Source organism: Loxodonta africana, chromosome 12 (genome assembly GCF_030014295.1).
Source record: "Loxodonta africana isolate mLoxAfr1 chromosome 12, mLoxAfr1.hap2, whole genome shotgun sequence".
In the NCBI taxonomy this organism is placed as follows: domain Eukaryota; kingdom Metazoa; phylum Chordata; class Mammalia; order Proboscidea; family Elephantidae; genus Loxodonta; species Loxodonta africana.
In genome coordinates this window covers 81231846-81254381 of record NC_087353.1, presented here as the reverse complement: position 1 = coordinate 81254381, position 22536 = coordinate 81231846, and the positions used below count along the sequence as shown (strand labels likewise).

General features: G+C 42.8%; 1 protein-coding gene across 1 annotated transcript in view; it reads right to left on the bottom strand.

Annotated features, from left to right (window-relative positions):
* Positions 1-22536, bottom strand: part of SLC5A11 (solute carrier family 5 member 11) — a 50906-nt gene continuing 28370 nt past the window's right edge. The window contains 7 exon segments of the mRNA XM_023558857.2: positions 1-233; positions 1389-1548; positions 2401-2616; positions 3235-3403; positions 6015-6095; positions 6490-6597; positions 14792-14927. Coding sequence (XP_023414625.2) covers positions 28-233; positions 1389-1548; positions 2401-2616; positions 3235-3403; positions 6015-6095; positions 6490-6597; positions 14792-14927 — 1076 coding nt within the window. The 3' untranslated portion in view covers positions 1-27.

Here is a 22536-nt window from a genome sequence, read left to right as displayed (position 1 = left end):
TTAGACCGCTGGGTTCAGTCGCCAACATTAAGCAAAGTAGCCCCAGACAAAGATGGCACAGCTAATGCAGATAATGAGGTTGATGTCCAGGAGGGTTTTCATGAAGGGGTTTTCTTCCGAGGAAGCTATGACAGGTTCCACTTTGCTCATGGGCTCTTCCTTGCCCTTGCTTTCCATTCCACACAGCCACAAGATGGCTTTCACCACTTTGGACTGCTTTGGGGTCACATCACCTGGAAAGTACCAAGCAAAGAAAGGTCATAGAGATGGGTGTGCCTCCTGGAGAAGGGAGAAGGGGGCTAGCAGGGTGTGTTCTGTGCACTGTGCTAAGTACTTTATGTACCTTTCTTGCCTTATTCTGAAAGACTACTATTTTCAGGATGTTCATCATTTTCAGATGAAGAAATTGAGGCTCAGAGGGTTAACTAATTTGAGCTGATTACTATACAGCTGGTAAGTGGTGGCAGAGGTGGGCTTTGGACCTCGCTCTATCTGATTCTCTGCGTCACATTGCCTACCAGGAAGCTGAAGAAAAATGAGCACTCTTACGGGAATTCTTTCTCCATTCAGAGATGGGGCTGCAAACTCAATTGCCTACAGAGCCCAGCAGGTTGTGTCAACAGGAACAGATTTGTATGTTAGCCATATTGAAATAATCTTCACCTCTGCCAAAAAAAAATACGCTCTCTTTTATTTTTCTTTTAACACATGGCCTTCTGGGTCTTTCCTTCAGTTTCCTCAGTTTAGTGTGATGTGAGTTCACATCTACAATTACCAAAAAAAAAAAAAGCCCGTGACAATCGACGGCCTCAAAGTCATAGAGACAATAGGGACTTGTGGGGACCTTGGCTCACTGGAGGACCTATCCCAAGTCTAAGGGGTGGCTGCTTTGCAGCTCCAGACAACTTTTGCCACATAGACAGGTGGCCTCAGTGTTGCCAGATATTCCCACTTTTCAAGTGAAGATGGAAACCTGGAATTTTATGTGAAATCTCCCAATTTTTAAAAATGTTAACTCACATTGTATTAAAACAGAAAGTAGACTAAATCAAAATACATCTGCAAGCTGCCAATTTTAAACCACTAATTTAGAAAATGCTAACAACTTCAACCCACCTTGTAGGGTTGCATGCGGGTTAAATGAACCGTGTTTTAATAAGACCCAACAAGTGTCTGCTACTATTGTGCTTCGGAGGTTTTCGTTGAAAGTTAGTGAACAACCTCCTTGGGATGGCTGAAGAGTGGGGAAGGACCAGATGTTGGGAGTCAGGGAATGCCAAATTCCAAGTCTGCCACCATTTCTGGCTTGTGATTTGATGCAAAAAAAAATTTCCCCTTAAACACGTAATGTGTCTTGAAGCTCTGACTGTAACCGAGAGGCAACTTACGGCTGTGGGTTTTGGACAGGTTTTCTTGAACAATCTCCAGCTGGATGCTGGTGGGGCTACCCTCCGGTGTCCCACTCTGAGGGAGGGTAAGAGGCAGAGGTGGCACCTGTTTCTTCTGGACCACAGGGTCACGACGAGTAAACCAGGTCAGGCGACTGACCTACAGAGCAGAGATGAATTGTGAGGGGAGGGGGCTGCCACTCCTTCCTTCCATCCTCTGCCCAACCCCAAGCCCAGCCCTCATGTCTGGGTCTTCTCCATCTCACCTTACCCTGCCGTCCAACAAGCTGCAGCTGCCTGCACCCTTAGAAGCAATGGGCTTTCCCCCCATTCAACCCTCTGTCTTTCATCAATGGCCTAATTCTCACGTTGGGACCTAATCCTCCCTCATTTTAGTCCCCTGGGGTTATCCTAAACCCTAGGGTATCCTGGGATCTGAAGGTCAGCCCTTCAGCTCATCCATTCCTCTGGATTGAACTGGTTCATTGTGACCACGTGTCTCCAACTGACTTGATCGGCAGAAGCAAAGGACTTTGCTGAAAATGTCAGGACAGAAATGCTTATGCTTTTGTTTAATGAGAATAAGCAAGGATGTATCCCTAGAAGCTTCTGGATCCACACGGACTCTGATGACCCTTTCTGAGTCTCGAATCAAACCTAAATCAAACCATTTGCCGTGGAGTTGGTTCCGACTCACGGCCACAGTGTGTGTGTCAGAGCAGAACTGTGATCCACAGGGTTTCAAGGGCTGAGTTTTTGGAAGTAGATCACCAAGCCTTACTTCTGAGGCACCTCTGAGTAGACTTGAACCTCCAACCTCTCCGTTAGCAGCCAAGCACATTAACTGTTTGCACCACCCAGGGGTTCTGTCCTGAATCAATGTGTCCCTAAAGCTTAACCCTGGATTTTTCAGCTTTTTGATCAATTCTTTTTGCTTAAACTAGTTTGAGCCAGTGTTCTGTTGGTTGCAACAAAAGAGTTGAAACAAAAATGCAGTCAAACCCAAAGGTACCATTTCCTTGGAGGGTGGCTCCGTGAACCAGCTCACGGTGGACACAGTAACCAGGGTGACTGTGGACAGAATGGTGGAGAAATAAAGATAGTGGACATCCTTCACCACTGCTGGGCGCTCATCTGGCTGGCCACACTGAGGCTCCACGTAAATGAAGTCCAGGACCAGCCTAATCAAGCCTAGGAGCAGGCCCAAGATCAGGCCCAAGAAGACACCCTGTGAATCAGAGCACAATCGTCTTAGAGTCATCAGGGGCTAGAAGGCTGCCGGTTCGGTTCTCCTGAGACCTCCAGAAGCTGTCTTTCTTGTGATAGTCACTGCTGGGATCAATGATTCAAAAAGTATTGGAGCTGCTTATCTTTTACATATAATTGATCATTTACATATAATTAGCTCCCACCCATTGAAACCCACTGCCATCTAGGGGATTCTGACTCATAGCAACCCTATAGGACAGTAGAACTTCCCCGTAGGATTTCCACCACTCTGGCTGGTAGATTCGAACTGCCGACATTTTGGTTAGCAGCCAAGCTCTTAACCATTGCACCACCAGGGCTCCATTTGCTCATTCCCTGTTAATTGAGTTTCCCTGTTTAATGACAAAATGCATCAAAATACTTCCGAGAACACCGTTGCTTTTTTCTCAAAGGTCAGGTAACACACTTTCTGTACCTTCCAACACAGAACTTCACCCTCCCAACCAACCCCCAGGTTAACCCCATCCTCAGATCCTCTCTTCAGACCCCCTCCACTCTTGTCCCCCCTCAACCCTCATGGGCTGAGTTGGGAGGCAGCACTTGGTTCTTACATGGTGAGGGGCTGACCAAGGGTTACCTTTTCATTCGTCCGCTTCCAGAAGCATCCCATGATGAAGACTACAGCCACGGGTGGCTGCAGGTAGGAACTGATGGACTGGATGTAAATGAAGAGTTGGCCACCCTGGCTGGCCTGAACCACAGGGATCCAGAGGATGGATACCAACACCAGCAGCAAAACAAATACCCTGGTGCCCGCGAAAGAGAGGTCTCCATTAGTGCTGTTTTCCCTGAGGCCATCTTATGACGTGTCTGAACACTTATTTCTTATTTTTACAGCTTTGTTGAGGTATAATTTATATACCATAGAATGTACTTATTTCATGTTTGTTGTTGGTAACTGCCAGGGAGTCAGTTCCTGACTCATGGTGACCCCATGCACAACAGGATCAGATCACTGTGATCTATAGCATTTTCTGGCTGGTCTTCAGAAGTGGTCTTAGTCTGTAAGCTCCACTGAAACTCGTTCAGCATCGCAGCAACACATAAGCTTCCAGTGACAGATGAGTGGTGGCTGCACTTGAGGGGCATTGCCCTGGAATTGAACCTGGGTGTCATGGATTGAATTGTGTCCCCAAAAAATATCTGTCTGCTTAGCTAGGCCATGATTCTCAGTATTGTGTGGTTGTCCACCATTTTATGTGATTTTTCTATATGTTGTAAATCATCACTATGATGTAATAAGATGGATGAGCAGCAATTGTATTGATGAGGTATACAAGATTAGGTAGTGTCTTAAGCCAATCTCTTTTGAGATTAAAAAAAGAGAAGTGAGCAGAGACACATTGGGGACCTCATACCACCAAGAAAGCAGTGCCAGGAGCAGAGCGTGTCCTTTGGACCTGGGGTTCCTGCACAGAGAAGCTCCTAGACCAGAGGAATATTGAAGGACCTTCCTCCGGAGCCCACAGAGAGAGAAAGCCTTCCCCTGGAGCTGACGCCCTGAATTTGGACTTTTGGCCTACTAGACTATGAGAAAATAACTTTCTCTGTTAAAGCCATCCAATTGTGGTATTTCTGTTATAGCAGCGCTAGATGACTAAGACACTGGGTCTCCCTCATGGAAGGCAAGAATTCTATCACTGAACTGCCACTGTCCTCACTGTAAGTGTACAATTCAATAATTTTTAGCAAATTTATACAGTTGGACAACCATTACCACAATCCAGTTTTAGAACATTCTTCATTCCAAAAAGTTTCCTCGTGCCTGTTTGCAGTTTATTCCTGCTCCCACCATCAGCTGTAAGCAACCACTGATTTGCTTTCAGTCTCTATATAAATAGTATCATTTCATATAAATGGCATCGTACAATGTGTGGGCTTTTGCAGCTGGCTTCTTTCATTCAGCATTATGTTTTTGAAGTTCACCCATGTAGTAGCATGTATCAGTATTTTATTCTTGAAAAGTAGTCCATTGCAATGGATATACTGTATATTGCTTTTCCCTCACCAGTTGATGGACACTTGGATTGTGTCTACTTTTTGGCTGTTATGAATAATGCTGCTATGAACATTTGCCTACAAGTATTTGAGTGGGCATATGTTTTCATTTCTCTTGGATATATATCCAGTGCAATTGCTGGGTTTTATGGTAAGTCTGGAGCCCTTGTGGTGCAGTGGTTAAGAGCTACAGCTGCTAACCAAAAGGTCAGCAGTTCGAATCCACCAGCCACTCCTTGGAAACTCCATGGGGCAGTTCATAGGGTTGCTGTGAGTCGGAATTGACTAGAAGGCAATGGGTTTGGTTTTGGGGTTTATGGTAAGTTTATGCTTAACTTTTAAGAAACTGCAAAATTGTTTTCTGAAGTGGTTGAACCATTTTACATTTCCCCCGGCAGTGAATGAGAGTTGCAGTTTCTCTACATCCTTGTCTGACTTTCTGGTTATAGCCATTCCAGTGAGTGAGTAGTGGCACCTCATTGTGGTATTATTTTGCACCCCCTCAAGACCAACAATGTTGAGCATCTTTTCTTGAGCTTATTAGCCACTTACATATCTTCTTTGGTGAAATATCTATTCAAATCTGTGGGTTGTTTGTCCTATTTTTGAGCTTTAAGAGTTCTTCCTATACTCTAGATACAAATCTTTTTATCAGATACATAGTTGACAAATATTTTTGTCTTTTCATTTTCCTAATGGTGTTTTTTTAAGTGCAAAAGTTTTTAAATTTTGACGATGTCCAAGTTGTGATTTTTTTTTTCCTTTTATGGATTGTGCTTTGGTGTGTGTCTAAGAGCTCTTTCCTGAGCTCAAGGCTGAGACAGCCCTTAAGGTAAACCTTCTCCAGTGGTTATTTGCATGTAATTTACATATGACTTATGTGCCACTCATTTTGGACATTTCATTTCCGCCATTCGACTTCAGAACATTGCAGAAGCCTTGGTGTGGAAACCCCGAAAACCCCTCCTCCCTTTTACCCGAGTATTTATCTCAGGTCCCAGTCTGGTTGGGTTACTTCTCCTCCAAATCTCCCATGATGACACTCGTTAGGGTTATAACTGCCTGTTTACCTCCCTTCTCCTCCACTAGCTCCATGCAGGCGAGAATAGACTTTTTTTCCTCCACTGTTCTGTGCTCAGTAGCTGGCACATAGCAGGTGCTCGTTGAACATCTCTTGAGTGAATGAGTGACTTATCCATACATGGAGTCCTAGTGTTCCTCCCCTTTGCTATCAGAGGAGGCTGAGCCCATCCAGAGAAGTTGCTGGCTGGACTTTGTCTTTGGGTGGGCTCAGATCTTTCCTTCTTGGACATCTGAACTTTTCACTCCTCTGCCTGGCCCCACCCAGCAAGACCTTACCTGCCCACAATCATGAGCTCCTTCTCAGACGCCCGAGGTCGGATATGATTCCAGAGGTCCATGGTGAAGATGGTGCTGGCACTGTTAAAGATGGAGGTGAGGGAGGACATGAGCGCCGCCACCATCACAGCCATCATGAGCCCACGGAGCCCTGGGAGCAGAAGGGAGGTCTATGGGCCTCAGGTGTTTTCTGTCAATAGCTGCTGCCTTCACTCCTGACCCTGTTACCCCAGGCCCAACACCAGCAGATCCCAATGGGTTCAACTCTGAGGAGGCAGAATGTAAGGACTGGAGCCCCCTGAGTAGCCAGGACTTGGATTGTGTTTGGAGGTCCTGGCTCTGGGGCTCAGCCTTTCAGCCTAGAGCCCATGCTCTCCCAACAGCCCTCCCAGCTTGCCCCTCCCTCAGATCAGAGCCCAGCCAAATCCTTTCTGGGTGCTTTAGGGGACTTGACTTAAGGGTGAGGGGACACTACCTGTGGGTAGGAGTTCCAGCACGAGTTTGGGATATGCGATATCAGAGCAGCCAGAGGGGTTGCTACAGACCTTCCGACAGATTTCTGGATCTGCACAAGCCACTTGGTCTGTGGAGAAAACACAGTTCCAGAGTTCACAAGACAGACCCTCAAAGCCCCAGGCCTAGCCGAACATGACCTGACACAGGCCAGCACCAGGAGACAGGGGTGATTGACAAGCACTCCAGAGACCAAGCTTTGTCTTCCCTGGAGAGTGGGACCCTTGCAGTGGGCCTCCTACCCAGTGCCCTTTTATACCACAGGACACAGCAGAGTGTAGTGGGTAAGAATAACAAAAAAAAGAAAAAAGCCAAACCCAGTGCTGTCAAGTCGATTCTGACTCATAGCGTAAGAAAGGAAATAACACCACTGTTTATCCACAGGAGGATGGATAAAGTGTGGCATATTCATACAATGGAATATTACACAGCAAAAAAAGAGAAAGAATGAATTACTAATAAATGGACATAGACGAATCTCAAAGACATTGTGTTGAGTGAAAGAAGCCAGGCATAAAAGAGTGCTTACTGAGTCATTCCACTTACTTGAAGTTCAAGAACAGACAAAACTTCTGTAGTTACAGAAGTTAGGATAGTGGTGTCCTCTGGTGTGGAGAGTATTGGGTGGAAGATCCACAAGCGAACCTTCTGGAGTAATGGAAACGTTCTATATATGTCATGCAGAAGAACTTTCTGTGATGATGACAATATTCTATACCTTGATCTAGGTGGTGGTTATGCAGGGGGTATTCACTTGAAATTTCATCAAGCGATAGGCTTGGGCTTGTTCCCTATTTATTGTATTTAAGTTTATAACTCAATGAGAGAGAGAAAGAAAAGAACCCAGACTTTATTTTTGTAACCCAGATAAAGCTAAGGCACCTAGTGGCCACAGTGTCCTACATCTATCCTCCCACCACCTTATGAAAAGGCACTGAAAGCAATTTAGATGTTTACAGAAGCTCCTCAGAGGTGCAAAAGGAGAACTCTACTGCTTGACACATGGAAAATTTTTTTTAATTCTTTTTTCCCCCATCTCTTTCTTAATAGTGCATACAGTTCAACAGCTGTCTCATTTTACACTCAAAAAACCCAGCCAGGCTGGCTCTGAATTTCTCTCCCCTTCTCTTCCTGCATTTCTATGTCAATTCTTTTCTCTTCTGAACAGCTCTCTGGTCTCTCTAAGGTAATTCATCCAGTCTTCCTTACATCTCTAGCTCTTCATCTCTGCTTACTATCATGATGAACACATCCCAAGCAGACAAGTATAGGCTTTCTGCTTGGAGGACAGAGGAAGAGAGAAAAATCATACGTATTTTAGTGTGTAGCACACAGAAGGTGCTTAATAAATTCTTGTCAGGAGGGACTATTATTATTAATAACTTTGCACAACCCTATGAGGAAGGCAGATATTACTTTTTACTTTTTCAAAGATGGAGAAAAAATCTCAGCAAGGGGAAGTGACCTAATTAAAATTATCCAGCAAGGTCATGTCAGAGCCAGAATCCTGGTCTCCCAGCTCCCAGTCCGATTTCCAGAAAAGAAAGGCCAAGAGAGTGTATGCTTTTCCATCTTTAGTGAGTCGGGCAGTAACCCCCTCCAGAGCCTACCTATTGGGCATAGGTGAGCTGCATCCCAGCTTGCTGGAGATCCTCAGTCCAGAGTGCATCCGGCCACAGGACCTTCAGAGCTCTGCATGTTGTGTCAGTGGTTTGGCACCTGTGTCTGAACGATGACTTCTTGTCATCTTCTGTCTTCCTTAGCTCCTCACATCTGAGCTAACTTGTGCTCCTCACCACCATCTCAATGCCTATCCAACACCACTCACCCCTCTGGTAGCCCAGTCCAGCTGAACCCCATATTACTTTGCAAATCTGTTTTGCCAAGTAGATCTAGGAATGACTTCCAAAAATAATTCCCAGTCCCTCCCTCTGCTCAATCCAAAGGCTTCCGTCCTTCTTATTGTAATTGGTGACATTCCTGTGCCGCACATCTTCTATGGTGAATGTAAACCACCCCGAACCTCAGTTTAGGGATGGGGATGGAGCCCTTCATTATTCATGACAGTCTCCACCCTCGTTCAATGCAACCAATGCGGTTATGGCCTTTAGGTGAGATCTCAAATTCACAAATGGCCTTAATATAGATGTTTGGTAGTATCTCCAGATGAGGTTATATATTTAGTTCCTATACTTTTATTTGTGTTAAAATGTTGATTTGGTGAACATTAACATTTAAAATACACCATGATTTTTTAAAAATCCACCACAATTAAAAAACAATTGTCTTCATTTTCTTTTTTAATGTTTCAGAAGAGCTAAGAAATGAAAATTGCCCTTGGCTCTTTCATCCATTGGGCTGACTGATCTTCGTAAAACTCCTCTACCCACTGCCATGTCTTCTTGAGGCTAGGACCCCTCCCCCAACTAGCACTCACCAATGGGAGAGGAAGTGGGTGCTGTGGCCGCAGTTAATAATACTAATAGCAAATGCTACGGAATAAAAGTAGGTGCCCCCTAGTTGAACTCTGGTTAGCTTTGAGAAAATTTAAAACTGCAGACCAAAATGATGTTTGCTGAAAAGCACCAAGAAGAAGAAAACTCATTGAGAAAAATGTTTTTGAGAGGTCAGAGTTCTTGGCTTTTTACTACTCTACTGATTCTGTTTAGGAGATTAGAAAACATTTACATTTCTGTGGCCAGAGTACTGTAGAGAGCCTCCCAAGTAGGGCAGAAGTCTTGTTTAGGTTCACATCTATATGGGTTCTGCCTCTTGTCCAAAATCTCCTCTCTTCAAGGTGTCTTGAGAAGGAGGAAAAACCTCCCTGAGATATTTAATTGCTAACAACAAAGTTTTTGTTTAACCTTCCAGGAATGCAAACTTTAACCATGAAACATGTGACAGACACAAAGCTAATAAGACATGTTTCCTGCAGAGAATTGTGATTATAGATTCAACCTAAAAAATATGTTGGTCGTAGTGAAATTAGTTGGCTCAGCTGTTATAGCTTTGTGATAATTACCCACCATTCAGTAACATCTCCTCACCTGTCTTGTTAATTAATCAACCATTTTCTATATGGAGTGAGGTCTCTTGTCAGAAAGCTTCAGGACCTCTGCTTTTAGCAGACCAAATCCAAACATAGCACAAATCCTCATTCCTCCACAATGGCAACATTCAGTGGATGTCCACTGTGACTCTTGCTGCAATAAACACTGTGCACGCACCTTCTCTTTTAATTCTCACAATAGCTCTGTGAGGAAGATATTGAGCTGCCCATCCTAAGAACTAGAAAACTGAGGCCCACAGAGATTAAATAGCTTTCCCAAGCTGGTAAGTATTAAGACCAGACTCAGACCCTGATTCCAAAGTTCAGGCAGAGAAGACTGGCTTCATAAATAGCTACATTTCTAGACTTTTGCGTTTTATTTTTTTAAAGGTAGTTTTGCTTCTCTCTCAATTTTCATATAAGTGCCTTTAAATAATTAATTCATGCATCTCCTACAACTTGACAACAAAAAGGCAAACAATTAAAAAATGAGCAAAGAACTTGAATAGACATTTCTCCAAAGTTAAACAGATAGCCAATAAGCATATGAGGGATGCTCAACACCATTAAACATTGCTGTTGTTGGGTGCCACCTCATTGATCCTGACTAATAGCAACCCCATGTGACAGGGTGGAACTGCCTCTCAGGGTTTTCTTGGCTGTAATCTTTACAGAAGCAGAGCACCAGATCTTTCTCCCAAACAGCAGCCAGGTGGGTTCACACTGTCAGCCTTCTGGTTAGCAGCCAAGCACTTAGCTGTTGCATCACCAGAGCTCCTTAGGCATTAACCAAAACCCATTGCCATCAAGTTGATTCTGACTCATAGTGGCCCTTTAGGACAGGGTATAACTGCCCCATAGGGCTTCCAAGGAGCAGCTGGTGGATTCAAACTGCCAACCTTTTGGTTAGCAGACAAGCTCTTAATCGCTGTGCCACCGGGGCTCCCCTCCCCTTAGACATTAGGGGAATGCAAATCAAAATGACAGTGAGCTACTACTTCACACCCATTAGGCTAGCTAGTATAAAAAAAAAATGAACAAATGTTGATGAGAATATGGAGAAATTGGAACACCTGTCCATTGCTAATGGGAATGTGAAAAGTTGCAGCTGCTGTGGAAAACTGTTTGGCAGTTCCTTAAAAAGTTAAACATGGAATGCACTGTATGTGATTGTTACGGTTGTGTGCCAACTTGCCTGGGCCATGATACTCAGTGGCTTAATAGTTGTATGATAGTGTGATTACTCCATGATGAGATTTGATATTATGTGATCACCTCCATGATGGGATCTGCTGTGAGTACCCAGTCAGTTGAAAGGGATTTTCCCTGGGTGTGTGGCCTGCATTGAATATAAGTGGATATTCTGGCAAGGCTTCTAGGCTCTTGCTTGTTCTGGATCCCGCAGCTGGCTTCTGTTCATCTGACCTTCAGTTCTTGGGACTTGAGCAAGCAGCTTACCTGCAGTCTTGCCTGCCGATCTTTGGGATTCTTTGATCTTCACAGCCTGTGAATGAGAGCCTTGCTCACCGACCTGCCAATCTTGGGTTCACCAGCTCCTGCAGCTACATGCTTCAGGAGAAACCTCTTATCTTGGTCCATGGACTGGGGATGTTCCAGCCTCTACAACCACATGAGCCATTTCCTTGATATATATTTCTCTCTCTTTCTCTCACTCTCTCTATATATTTATATGCTTCTCTAGAGAACCCAGCCTAAGACACCATGTGACCCAGGAATTCCACTCCTAGGTATATACCCAAAAGACTTGAAAGCAGGGACTCAGACAGATACTTGCAGCTTCATTGCACGCTTGTATGCACTTACAGGCTTCGTTACAGCATTATTCACAATACCCAAAAGGCAGACACAATCCAAATGTTCATCAGCAGATGAATGGATGAGCAAAATGTGGTATATACATATGATGGAATATTGTTCAGCCAAAAGGAAAATGAAGCTCTAACGAATGTTACCATATGGATGAACCTTGAAAACATTATGCTGAGTGAAATAAGTCAGGCAGAAAAGGACAAATGTTGTATCATCCCACTTATATGAAATATCTAGAACAGGCAAACGCATAAAGAGAGAAAATAGGTTAGTGGTTATGGAGCAGAAGGTGGGAATGGGGAGTTATTATTTAACAGGTACAGAGTTTCTGTTTGGAGTTGATGGAGCTGAGATGGAGAGAAAAGCAGAAAAGGGATGGTGGAGAGGCTTGGCCCAGAGCTGGGCATTATTGGCCAGGGTCCTTAAAATATAGCATGTCACGGAATTGTCTGGAGGGCTTGTTAAAAGGCAGATTGTTGGGCTCCACCCCTTGAGATTATGATTCAGCAGGTCTCGGGTGGGACTCGGAAGTTTGCATTTGTAACAATTTCGCAGGCAACATTGATGCTGCTAGACCGGGGACCAGACAATGAGTAGTACCAGCTTAGACCTTTAGAGAAAAAAAAAAAAAAAAAACTGGTGTGAAAGGAGACCAAAAAACACCAGTTGCCATCATGTTGTTTCCAACTTATGGAGGCCCCATGTATGTCAGAGTAGAACTGTGCTCCATGGAGTTTTCGATGGCTGATTTTTCAGAAGTAGACCACCAGATCATTCTTCCAAGGTGCCTCTGGGTAGACTTGAACCTCCAACCTTTTGGTTAGCAACTGAGCACATTAACCATTTACACCACCCAGAGAAATGACAGAGTCTTCAAATACACAATGACCACTGCACGTTTTCCTTCACTCTCCTAAAGCCCTTTCATACTTATTGCTTGTACCATATAATAGAGTGTTTTAATGTATGTATTTATTCTATGGTTCTCATGAGTACCAGACTCACCAGTTACGTTCCAAAATCCTTGAGGGGCATGGAACATGACATTATGTATCATTTAAGATTGATTGTTGATTGTCTAGCTGTTAAGAGACGGTCAAGGTCTTGTTTTTGATCTTCCAGATATTGACCTAGAGCTTAAGGTGTAATTTTCTGGGATAGACAGTAACATGAAATGATTAAGAGTCAGGCTTTGAAGGCAGATAGACGTGGGGTCAAACACTGGTTCACCCAGTGCTAGCTGAGTTATCTCTGTCAAGCCATTTAGCCTAGGAGTGATCCTGGATTCCTCCCTTTTCCTTATTCCCCATATCCAACCCATCAATAAATCTGATTGGCCCCTCTCCAAAATATATTTTCAAACTGTCCACAAGGATCAATTGTGACCTCCCCAGTGAAGCCTTCCCTGGAAACCCTGTCTGAGGCAGCCTTTACCTAGCATGTCTTACGATGTCTCCCTGTCATAGCACTTCGCTGTGACATATGTCTTCACAGCACTTAGAACAGTCAACATTTATCTCATTTATTTATATACTCATTTTCATCTGTTTCCTCTATCACTAGAATGCAAGCCCCAGTAAAGCAGGGACCCTATATGTCCTATTCACTTATGAATCTCCAGGGTCTTCTAGAATAAGTTCTAGCAGATAACTGGTTCCCAAAATATTTGTTGAATAGATGTTGTTGTTGTTGTTGCTAGGTGCTGTTGAGTCAGTTCCGACTCATAGCGACCTTATTATATACAACAGAACAAAACACTGCCCAGTTCTGCATCATTCTCACAATCATTGCTATGTTTGAGCCCATTGTTGCAGCCACTGTGCCAATTCATCTTTGTTGAGGGTCTTCCTCTTCTTCACTGACCCTGTACTTTACCAAGCAGGATGTCTTTCTCCAGTCCCTGATCTCTCCTGATAACATGACCAAAGTACCTGAGACATAGTCTCACATACATGTAAGAGTAAATAAATGAGTGATTCTTCAGGTCTGTTTTCTCATCTGCAAGATGGAAATAAAAATAGTTCCTGTCCTCTAAGCTCATTTTAAGGAATAAATGAGATAATACATGTATAACCCAAACCCAATGCCATATAATACATGCATACAAGAATAAAAAAGAACACTTAGGTAGTGCTTACCAGGTACCAGGAATGGGTTTAAGCCTTACAAGATATTGTTATCCCCATTTTACAAGTGAGGAAAGCCAGGTAGAGAGAGATTTTTGTGACTTATCCATGGTCACACAGCTAGCAAGGGGCAGAGCCTAGATTCAAGCCCACCCAGCTCAGATCAAAGTCCATATTCATAACCACCACACTTTACTGTAGAACTCTTGGCACAGGGACCAGCCCTTCACAAGTACACAATAAACATTGATACGCTCTTTCATTTCATATGTCAAGCCTTGCCCAATAGCTGTATATTTTCCATCAAGTCACCACGAACACCAGGTCCCAGTTCTTACTCCCACCTGGGCTTTTTCAAGCCTTGTCCCCCTTCCCTGGGAACAGGATCAGTGGTTCTGGGTTCTTCATTCTATCTCTGCCCCCAGAGTCTGCCAACGTGGGCAGCTCCCCTATCATCATTCTCCCAACCCTTTCCTCCTCATTCTAAGGGCACTACATTTTTCTGACAAAGATTCTTGGCCAACTAACTGACCATTTCATCCTACCTTTTTCTTTACTTCTGCGTGACATCATGTAGAACAGGGCATAGGGAAGGAACCTTTCTGCTTCACATTCCCCTTTTAGTTAATAACAGCCTCGGTGGATTTAGGGGAACGTTCACTGTTTGAGGGGGAAAGAGGGGAAATTTTTTCTGTACAGGCTACCAGTTCCTGATACCACAGTGATTCCCCCAAAAACATTGCCCCCCTCCTTAGCTCTGTTTACCCCACAGTGCAAACCCCATCCTTTTACCACCTTAAAAAAAAAAAAAAGCCAAGACAAATACCCTTGAGGCCTTGATATTCCCTGATTTTTGTTAAGAAAAATACCCAAAGGTAGGGGTTCCCTTGAGCCAAAGTAATCAAACCCCTGAACTCAACACTCAGGAGACTGATATCTAGAACTATAGGATTTCTGCCTAGTTTGTGGTTTCAAAAAAACATGGCTGAGGCAGGGCCCCAAATCAATCTCCATTCAATTTAGCCTGGAACATCTATACGACTTGCCCACTGAGCCAATGTTGAGAAACAGCAGAGAGTCAGGAGATGCCTGGATGGAGGCACCTCAAGTCTAACCATACTAGGAAGGGACTCCAGTCCATTCTCTTGGGGCAGGCAGTAATATGTAAAGAAGACTTCACAGTGTCTGAGACATAGACACTGTCACAGAGGGGCTGAGACTCACAGACAGGTGACCTCTCCTCCCAATTTTCTTCTCACCTGGGAAGAGGACACGGCTGACCATTCCAGGGAGCACCATCATGAAAAGAGGAAGCACCTTCAGGTATGCGGCCATCAGAGAGCCTCCTTTGGCATGAGACAGGTTCTTGGCAGCCAGGGTCCGCTGAACAATCACCTGGAAGACAGTGAGGGTGGTTGGAAGCTAGTAAGGCTTTATCTTAAGGCAAAATAAGTGCGTATAGGGTCGCTATGTCACTGGGTTATAGGCGTCCCTGGGTGGTGTAAACAGTTAATGTGCTCAGCTGCGAACTAAAAGGTTGGAGGTTTGAGTCAACCCAGAGGTGCCTTAGAAGAAAGGCCTGCTGATTTACTTCCAAAAAATCAGCAATTGAAAACCCTATGGGATACCCTGCTCTGACACACATGGGGTTGCCATGAGTCAGAATCAACTCAACACCAACTGGTACTGGTAGTGTGTATAGCTTCTTGGCAGTTGCGGTGGACTTAGGATCTTTGCTTGCCTGGCTTCTCTTTGAGGAAGCATCTCCTTTCCAATCTCAATCCTTGTGGTCCAACTGGGATAGCTATGACCCCCACCCTGCTCGCTCCTCACTCCTTTATCTAGAAGTTGGATGTGGCCAATTAGACTGCTCCACAGAAGCACTCCACCTCCCTGGAAAGGTGTATACTCAAACCAGGCCAATTAGAGCTCTCCACAGGACTTCTTATAAATGAATGGGAAAGAGGCACCCTACACCTACAGCCTCCACTGGATTGCTAACAGTAAACATAGTTCAGGACTTCTGGCTGCATGTCTGCTGTCATGTTGGGAAAGTCTCCTTGAGACTAAAGTTCTCCCAGAGCAAAGCAAAACTGGGAGACATAGAGAAAGAGACAATTTCTGATGACCTAGTATGAGCCTCTCAATCTAGCTGTGCCAGGTCTGGTTTATAGTGTGGGCTTTGGAGACAGACAGCCTGGGTTGAAATCCCTACTTTCTGGCTGTGTGACCTTGAGCAAGTGAATTTACTTCTCTTTGCTCCAGTTTCCTCATCTATAAAATGGGAATAATACTAGGGAGGTTTTGACAATTAAATGAAGCAAAACATTTAGAACACTTAAAATAGTGCTTCTGGCCTCCCAGCTATGCAAGTTAAAAACAAAAAGCCCTTTTATGCTTATTCTTTTTTTTTTTTTTTAATAAACTAAAAGAGTCCTCACTAAATCAGCAAAGAACCCTTAATGCGAAGAATGCTGAGAAGCAGGATTTTCCCAAACCCACAGCACACCCTTAACATTTTTTTAGAGTCCACAGGACAAAAGTGCACACATTTTTAGGAGGAGACATTGGCGCTTGGGGAGCAAGTCATCTGCAGAACCCGCGAGACTGGACAGTGTCAGACAATTGCCAGAGGCATCAGGTGACTAAGGAGGACCCTTCAATTCAGACCTGAGAAGTTAGCTGTCCTTGCGTAGCACTTGGTCTGTCATTTCTTAAGACTCCAAACATATTGCTAGGGAGGCTAGAATACTTAACAAATACAGTGTCAATGTAAAGATATCAGAGTCTATGGGATACTGCTTATTGCTTCAATAAGGTGCCAACAGAGGCGTGCAAGTGTCAATTGTCTGGAAGCAGACAGGAAATAGTTTACAGCTTTGTAAAATGAAGTCTTTTCTACTTCAGATCCAACACTGTGACTGAAGAGAATGCTGGCTTCTATGACTATGGAGTGGTGTCTCCTACTACGAATTTAAGAAATGGCTAAGTTTTAAGAGAGTTGTGCTGCTTGAAAAAAGCAAAGCCTAAGGAGGAGAGTGTTACCCTATAAGACAATGCCCAGGCCCAAGTAATGGGGCATGCTTCATAGGGATGTTATGAGAACAAATTAATAATACATATAAAATGCTTAGCTCAGCGACCAGCAGCACATCCTTTGACATCAATAAACTTTTAAGTGCAACTATTGTTATCAATAATTATTCACCTCTTCTGTCTCCATCCAAGAGATATAGAATTTGAGGATGGAATGGTGACTTGCCTTTCTTCTGTTCTCGGATGAGCCCAGATATAGTTCTGTAGGCAAAGATGTGTTTCCTAGGCTGCACCAGCACAGTGAACCAGCACCCTCTTTGTGCAGAATCTGGCTCAGCAGCAACGCCGTGTGGCCAAAACCAAAGTCACAGGGCTAGAGGGAGGCCTGGGCTTGCTGGCTCTCTTGCCCTGTCTGGCATTTGGAAGCAAGAATGGGCCCTTTCCTTTCGGACTAAGTCCTCGGGTTCTTGAATAATATGGGTTGGGGTGGAGGTGACCTTCTAGAGGTAGACACCGGAATTCCTGCTAATAAGGGTTTGAGGAATCTCAAGTAATTACAGGTAGTCCCCGACTTACGATATATTAGAGTTATGACGAACCACACTTAACGACCGTCTGTTGTTTCGTGCGTGTGTACCTCTTAGTAACATGTACTATATATAATGTTGCAGCTCGTAATTTGGTGATGTTGTTATTCTCAGATGTTCACTTGCAGGTGTTCAAATATCAAATTTATAAAGATAATGATAAGAAAAGGTAACAATAATGAAAACTGAAAAAAAAAGTATTCAACTTACACCAGAACTGACTTAGGACAGAGTCCTCGGAATGGAACCCCATCATAAGCAGAGACTACCTATATTTGTAAAACTTAATAAATACATACTGGTGAACTGTGCCAAGAGCAGAAACATAAATGATGGCAAAAATTATAATGTTTTTGATAGTTTATTTACTGTCCCTGCAGCACAGGCCTCTGGCCTAATTCTGTGTGCTACCCTATTTTATAACTATTAGTAGCCCCATTTAACAGATGAGGAAATGGGGACCCAGAGATGTTAAATAATGTCCCAGATCTCTTGGATTGAATGCCTACGCTGTTAGGCCAGTTCTGTACTGTCTCCCAGGATCTCTCCCACCTTAGATTTGCTGGGGGGGGAGGGGGGGGGCGGGGGGGAGGCTCTCTCTTAAAGGGACCGTGTATGTATATTTCATCCATCACGCCTTGGAAATTAACTCTTCACTCAGAGTCCTCTCTCATGGGTGGGATCTGGGTTTCATTCCCTGTAATGTCCCCTGTATCAATCTCACTTTCCAACCCCATGTTCTTTATTTTATTTAAACTCCTCTCAGCCCTGACTATGCAATATAGCTTCCAAAATGGTAAACAGATTTTTGATTTTTTAGCAATAAATAAATAAATAAAATGAATATACACTCATATAAAATTTTTCAAAAACTAATACATCTACCTCCCCCCTCAAAAAAAAGGCACAAACCTGTTGCAGTTGAGTCGATTCCAACTCATAGTGACCCTATAGGGCTGAGTAGAAGTGCCCACAGGGTGTATTTGAACTGCAGACCTTTTAGTTAGTAGCTGTAGCTCACTGTGACTCTTAACCATTGCGCCACCACTGGAGCCCTGTTGGCGCAGTGGTTAAGAGTGCAACTGCCAACCAAAAAGTCAGCAATACGAAACCACCAGACACTCCTTGGAAACCCTATGGGGCAGTTCTACTCTGTCCTATAGGGTCACTATGAGTCAGAATCGACTTGATGGCAATGGGTTTTCAGATCCATCCCAGGAGCCCATAAACTGTATATCAAGAATTCTTGATTTATTTGCTCATTGCCAGTCAAACTTACTTTTTCTAATGTCTTAACTTTCATTTTAGTTAAATAACTGGAATTACACACTATTCACACCAGAAATACACTTTTGTTAAATTCGATTAAATTTAGCTACCTGGCACATGTGTTCTTCCAGAAAAGTGCACTCGGAAAGAAAATTTTGACATATTAATGCAATAGATCTGATCTTTACTGTAGCAATTTTTTTTTTTTTTAATAGATGAAGGTGAAAACTTTAGAAAGTACAAACAGGTGTGCAGTGAACTGGCTCCCATCCATCCTTGGTGCTCATCTGCCCAGTCTCCCTGCCTTGTAGTTTTCTGTATACCTACCCAGAGTCTTCTTATGCATACAAAGGCAAATACAAATAGTGACTCTATTCCTCCCCTTTTTACACACGAGGGCTGATCATATACATCGCTCTGCTTTTTGTTTTTCTTTTTCACAGCAGTGATGCATTTGCCCCAAGACCTTTGCCCTGGCTCTTCCCACTGCCACAATGCTCATCCCCCAACAGTCACATGGAGTGCTTGCTCTTCTCCTTCAAAGCCTTTGCTCAACCCTCGCTTCTCAATCATGCCTCCCCTGACCACCCTATGTTAAATCTTATTCCCACACTGCTAAACTCCCTTAACCGACTCTACTTTTTTTTTTTCATAGCATGCATCCCCTTTTGACATCCACATAATGCACTTATTTATTGTCTCTGGTGTTTTTCTCTCTATGCCCACTAGAGGCTCCACAACGGCAGAGGGCGCTCTCTGCTTTGTTGCTCATGATTTCCCAGTGCCCAGCGAGTATCTGTTGAACAAACGAAATCTAGCATCCATCTTAACCTCCATCTAAAATTGGCATCTCTTTTGCTTCCTAGATCCTTGCACACATCAGTAGAATGTATTCAACTTTTCCCTTTGCAAGTACCAGCTTTGGATTTGTCATTAGCATTAGTGAGGGCAAGAAGTGAAATAGCAGATAGAGCCTTGGGAAGAAAGGAGTCAAGGAATGTGGGGAAACGCAAATGAGACCGAAACACTGACTTCAGCCAGCCCAAGGAGAGAAGCATCCTGGACGTGCTCACTGGGCTAGCTGCCCTGTACCTGATCTGTGCACCAGTACCAGAGGGAGGGGATGGACATTCCAAGCAGGATCCCAGGCCATGGGAGATCAGAGGTCACTGGGTCTCGGAAAATATGGAAGGCGTCTTCTCGGGGCAGCCCACAGCTGCTGTTCTGAGTCCGATTGCTAGCCAGGGCCAAGAAGTACTTCTCCTTCAAGCCTTCCATCCCGCCAACTGCATCGAAACCTAGAATTCAGAGGAAGCCCAAGTTTGCCAGAAACTCAGATCCATCCCCAGCAAGTAATAAAAACCACAGTGAAATCTTAGAGCAGAATTTCCAAGGGAAGTTGTTCCCTGTAAGGGTTCTTGACCTTTTTTCTTCTTTTAAATGCCATTGGCAGTACCTATGGATGGTTTCTCAGAATATTAGTTTTAAATTCATAATATAAAACACATAGGATTGTAAAAGAAACCAAAGATATTGAATACAACCAACAAGACATAAAAAATGTGATACGGCAATTTATTTACTCCATTAAATAGTAAAAACTACTTAGTTTCAAAGTAGCTATGAGCACAAACAGTATTCCAACATATCAGTAACAATTGTAATATAATATAAAAATATCTGGGATAAGTTTTGGTATCAAAGTAACAAGCATTGATAATATGACTGAGCTTTGTTGCCTACATTTATAAAGGGAAAATGCTGAATTTCAACTACAGGTTAGTGACACAGAGATGTAATTTTTTCTCCCTGCCCCATTGAAAAAATAAAAAACCAAATTGGTTGCCACTGAGTTAATTCCGACTCATAGTGACCCTGTAGGACAGAGTAGAACTGCCCCATAGGGTTTCCAAGGAGCAGTTGGTGGATTCAAACTGCTGACTTTTTGGTTGGCGGTTGAGCTCTTAACCACTGCGCCACCAGGGCTCCCCAAGAGATACTAGGAAGTGAAAAATAAACTTGCTGCCGTTGAGTAGATCCCAACTTGTAGCCACTGTATAGGACAAAGTAGAACTGCCCCATTGGATTTCCAAGGTTAGAAATCTTTACAGAAGCAGGCTGCCACATCTTTTTCCTGCACAGCACCTGGTAGATTCGAACAGCCAACCTTTCAGTTAGTAGCTGGGTGCTTTAACCACTGTGCCACCAGAGCTCCAAAACAGCATGTATAATAAGGTACCTTCAGTTTAAGAAAGATGGAAATATACATACCCAAGGTTATCCCTAAAGTAACATCGTTCTTATTTGATTACATTTTGGAAGGCTTTCTTTTGCATAAGAGAAGAAGGTGGTACCATTTGGATAAAAATGAAATGTAACCTGCAGCCTTGCTTATTTTTGCTGAAACTTGTGGTAAACAATGGCTACTGAAATGACAAATTTTCCTTGTTTTTTACTTCAGTAGCACAAATGGTTTGCACTCCACTACTCAACTAGAAGTTGGCAGCTCTAATCTACCCAACAGCACCAAGGAAGAAAGGCCTGGTGATGAGCTTCCATAAAGATTACAGCCAAGAAGACCCTAATGAGCAGCTCTTCTCTGTAACACATGGGGTCAACATGAGTCGGAATTGACTCGATGGCAACGAGTTTTTACTTCCATGAAAAATTATTTTGTGGTAGGATATGTGTTGGTTAATAACTGGATCCATCCACATGTGTGTAAAGAGCAAATGAATATCATCAAAATATAGATCATAGCAGGTAGAAAAGCTAAGAATAGAATCACTCCAGGATGGGGGAAAATGAAGTAGGACAGAGCTTCTCAAATTTTAAGGCGCTTGCAAATCACCTGAGAGCATCATTAAAATGCAGATTCCGATTCAGTAGGTCTGGGGCGGGGCCTGAGATTCTGGATTTCTAATGAGCTCCCAGGTGATGGTGATGCTGTTGGTCCAGGGACCACACTCTGAGCAGCATGGATATAGGAGACATCCTTGGCATAAAGGAAAGTGGATGATTTTTGAGTATTAGTCTTGATTTCAGCCACTTGGCTAAACTCCTTTTTAGGTCAATTTTTCAGTTTCTTTTTTGTTTTCTAGGCAGCCAGTCATGTCATCTACATACAATAATAATTTTGTCTCTTTCCAATATGTGTATCTTATGGTTTTTACTATTATTGCATTAAATAATGGTAAGATAGTACCCTTTTCCTGATGTTGATAGGATTGCTTCTAGTGTTTCTTGGTGCCCCTTTTTGAGAGTTTTTGTTTTTCTTGTAATTTTCCAATTTCTTCTTAAGTTATTGGGCTATTCAGGTTTCCTATTTCTCTGGAGTCAATTTTAATAATTTACATTTTCCTAGAAAAGCATAGATTTCAAGCAAATTTTTAAAATTTATTAGCATAAAGCTATGCATATTTTTATAATTTAATTTTTTTCTCTGTGTGTCTGTTTAGTTCATTTTCCCATTTCTAAAATTAATTATGCTGCCTTGTTTTTTTCTCCCTTTTCTTTGATGTGATTTGCCACTGTTTTTTATTGCTTTTGTCAAAGAAATAGAAATTGGAATAATACATTCTGTAGTTTCTTCTAACTCACTAAATTGGGCTTTTATACTTATGAATATAAATGTTTTCATAGGAATAAAGCTTTTGACTCCATAAAAAAAAAAAAAAACTTTTTTTAGTTTATTAAGTGTGAAATGTAAAGTTCTCATTGTTTTCTAAGTAGCCCATAATTGCAGTTTTTATTTCCTCTTTGACCCAAGCACTATTTAGTAGACTGCTTTAAAATTTCTTAATTATTAGTTTTTTTTTTTTAATTTACGCTTTTCCTGATGAGTTTAAATTTTTTAAACATGGGCAAGATAATGTAATTGAACAATGTCTGCATGGGTATTTTTGCCAATTTTGGATTTTTTTTTTCCAATGATTAATTTTTATAGATTGTTCTATGGATGCTGGGGAAAAAAAGATGTATCTACTATTATGAGAATGAAATCAAACTTATGCATTTATATAATTCATAACTTCTAAATCCTTTTTGATGTTTTGGCTACTTGACCTGTCTTGTGTTAAAAGTCTTTTAGTAATATTTTGGTTTCTGTCAAT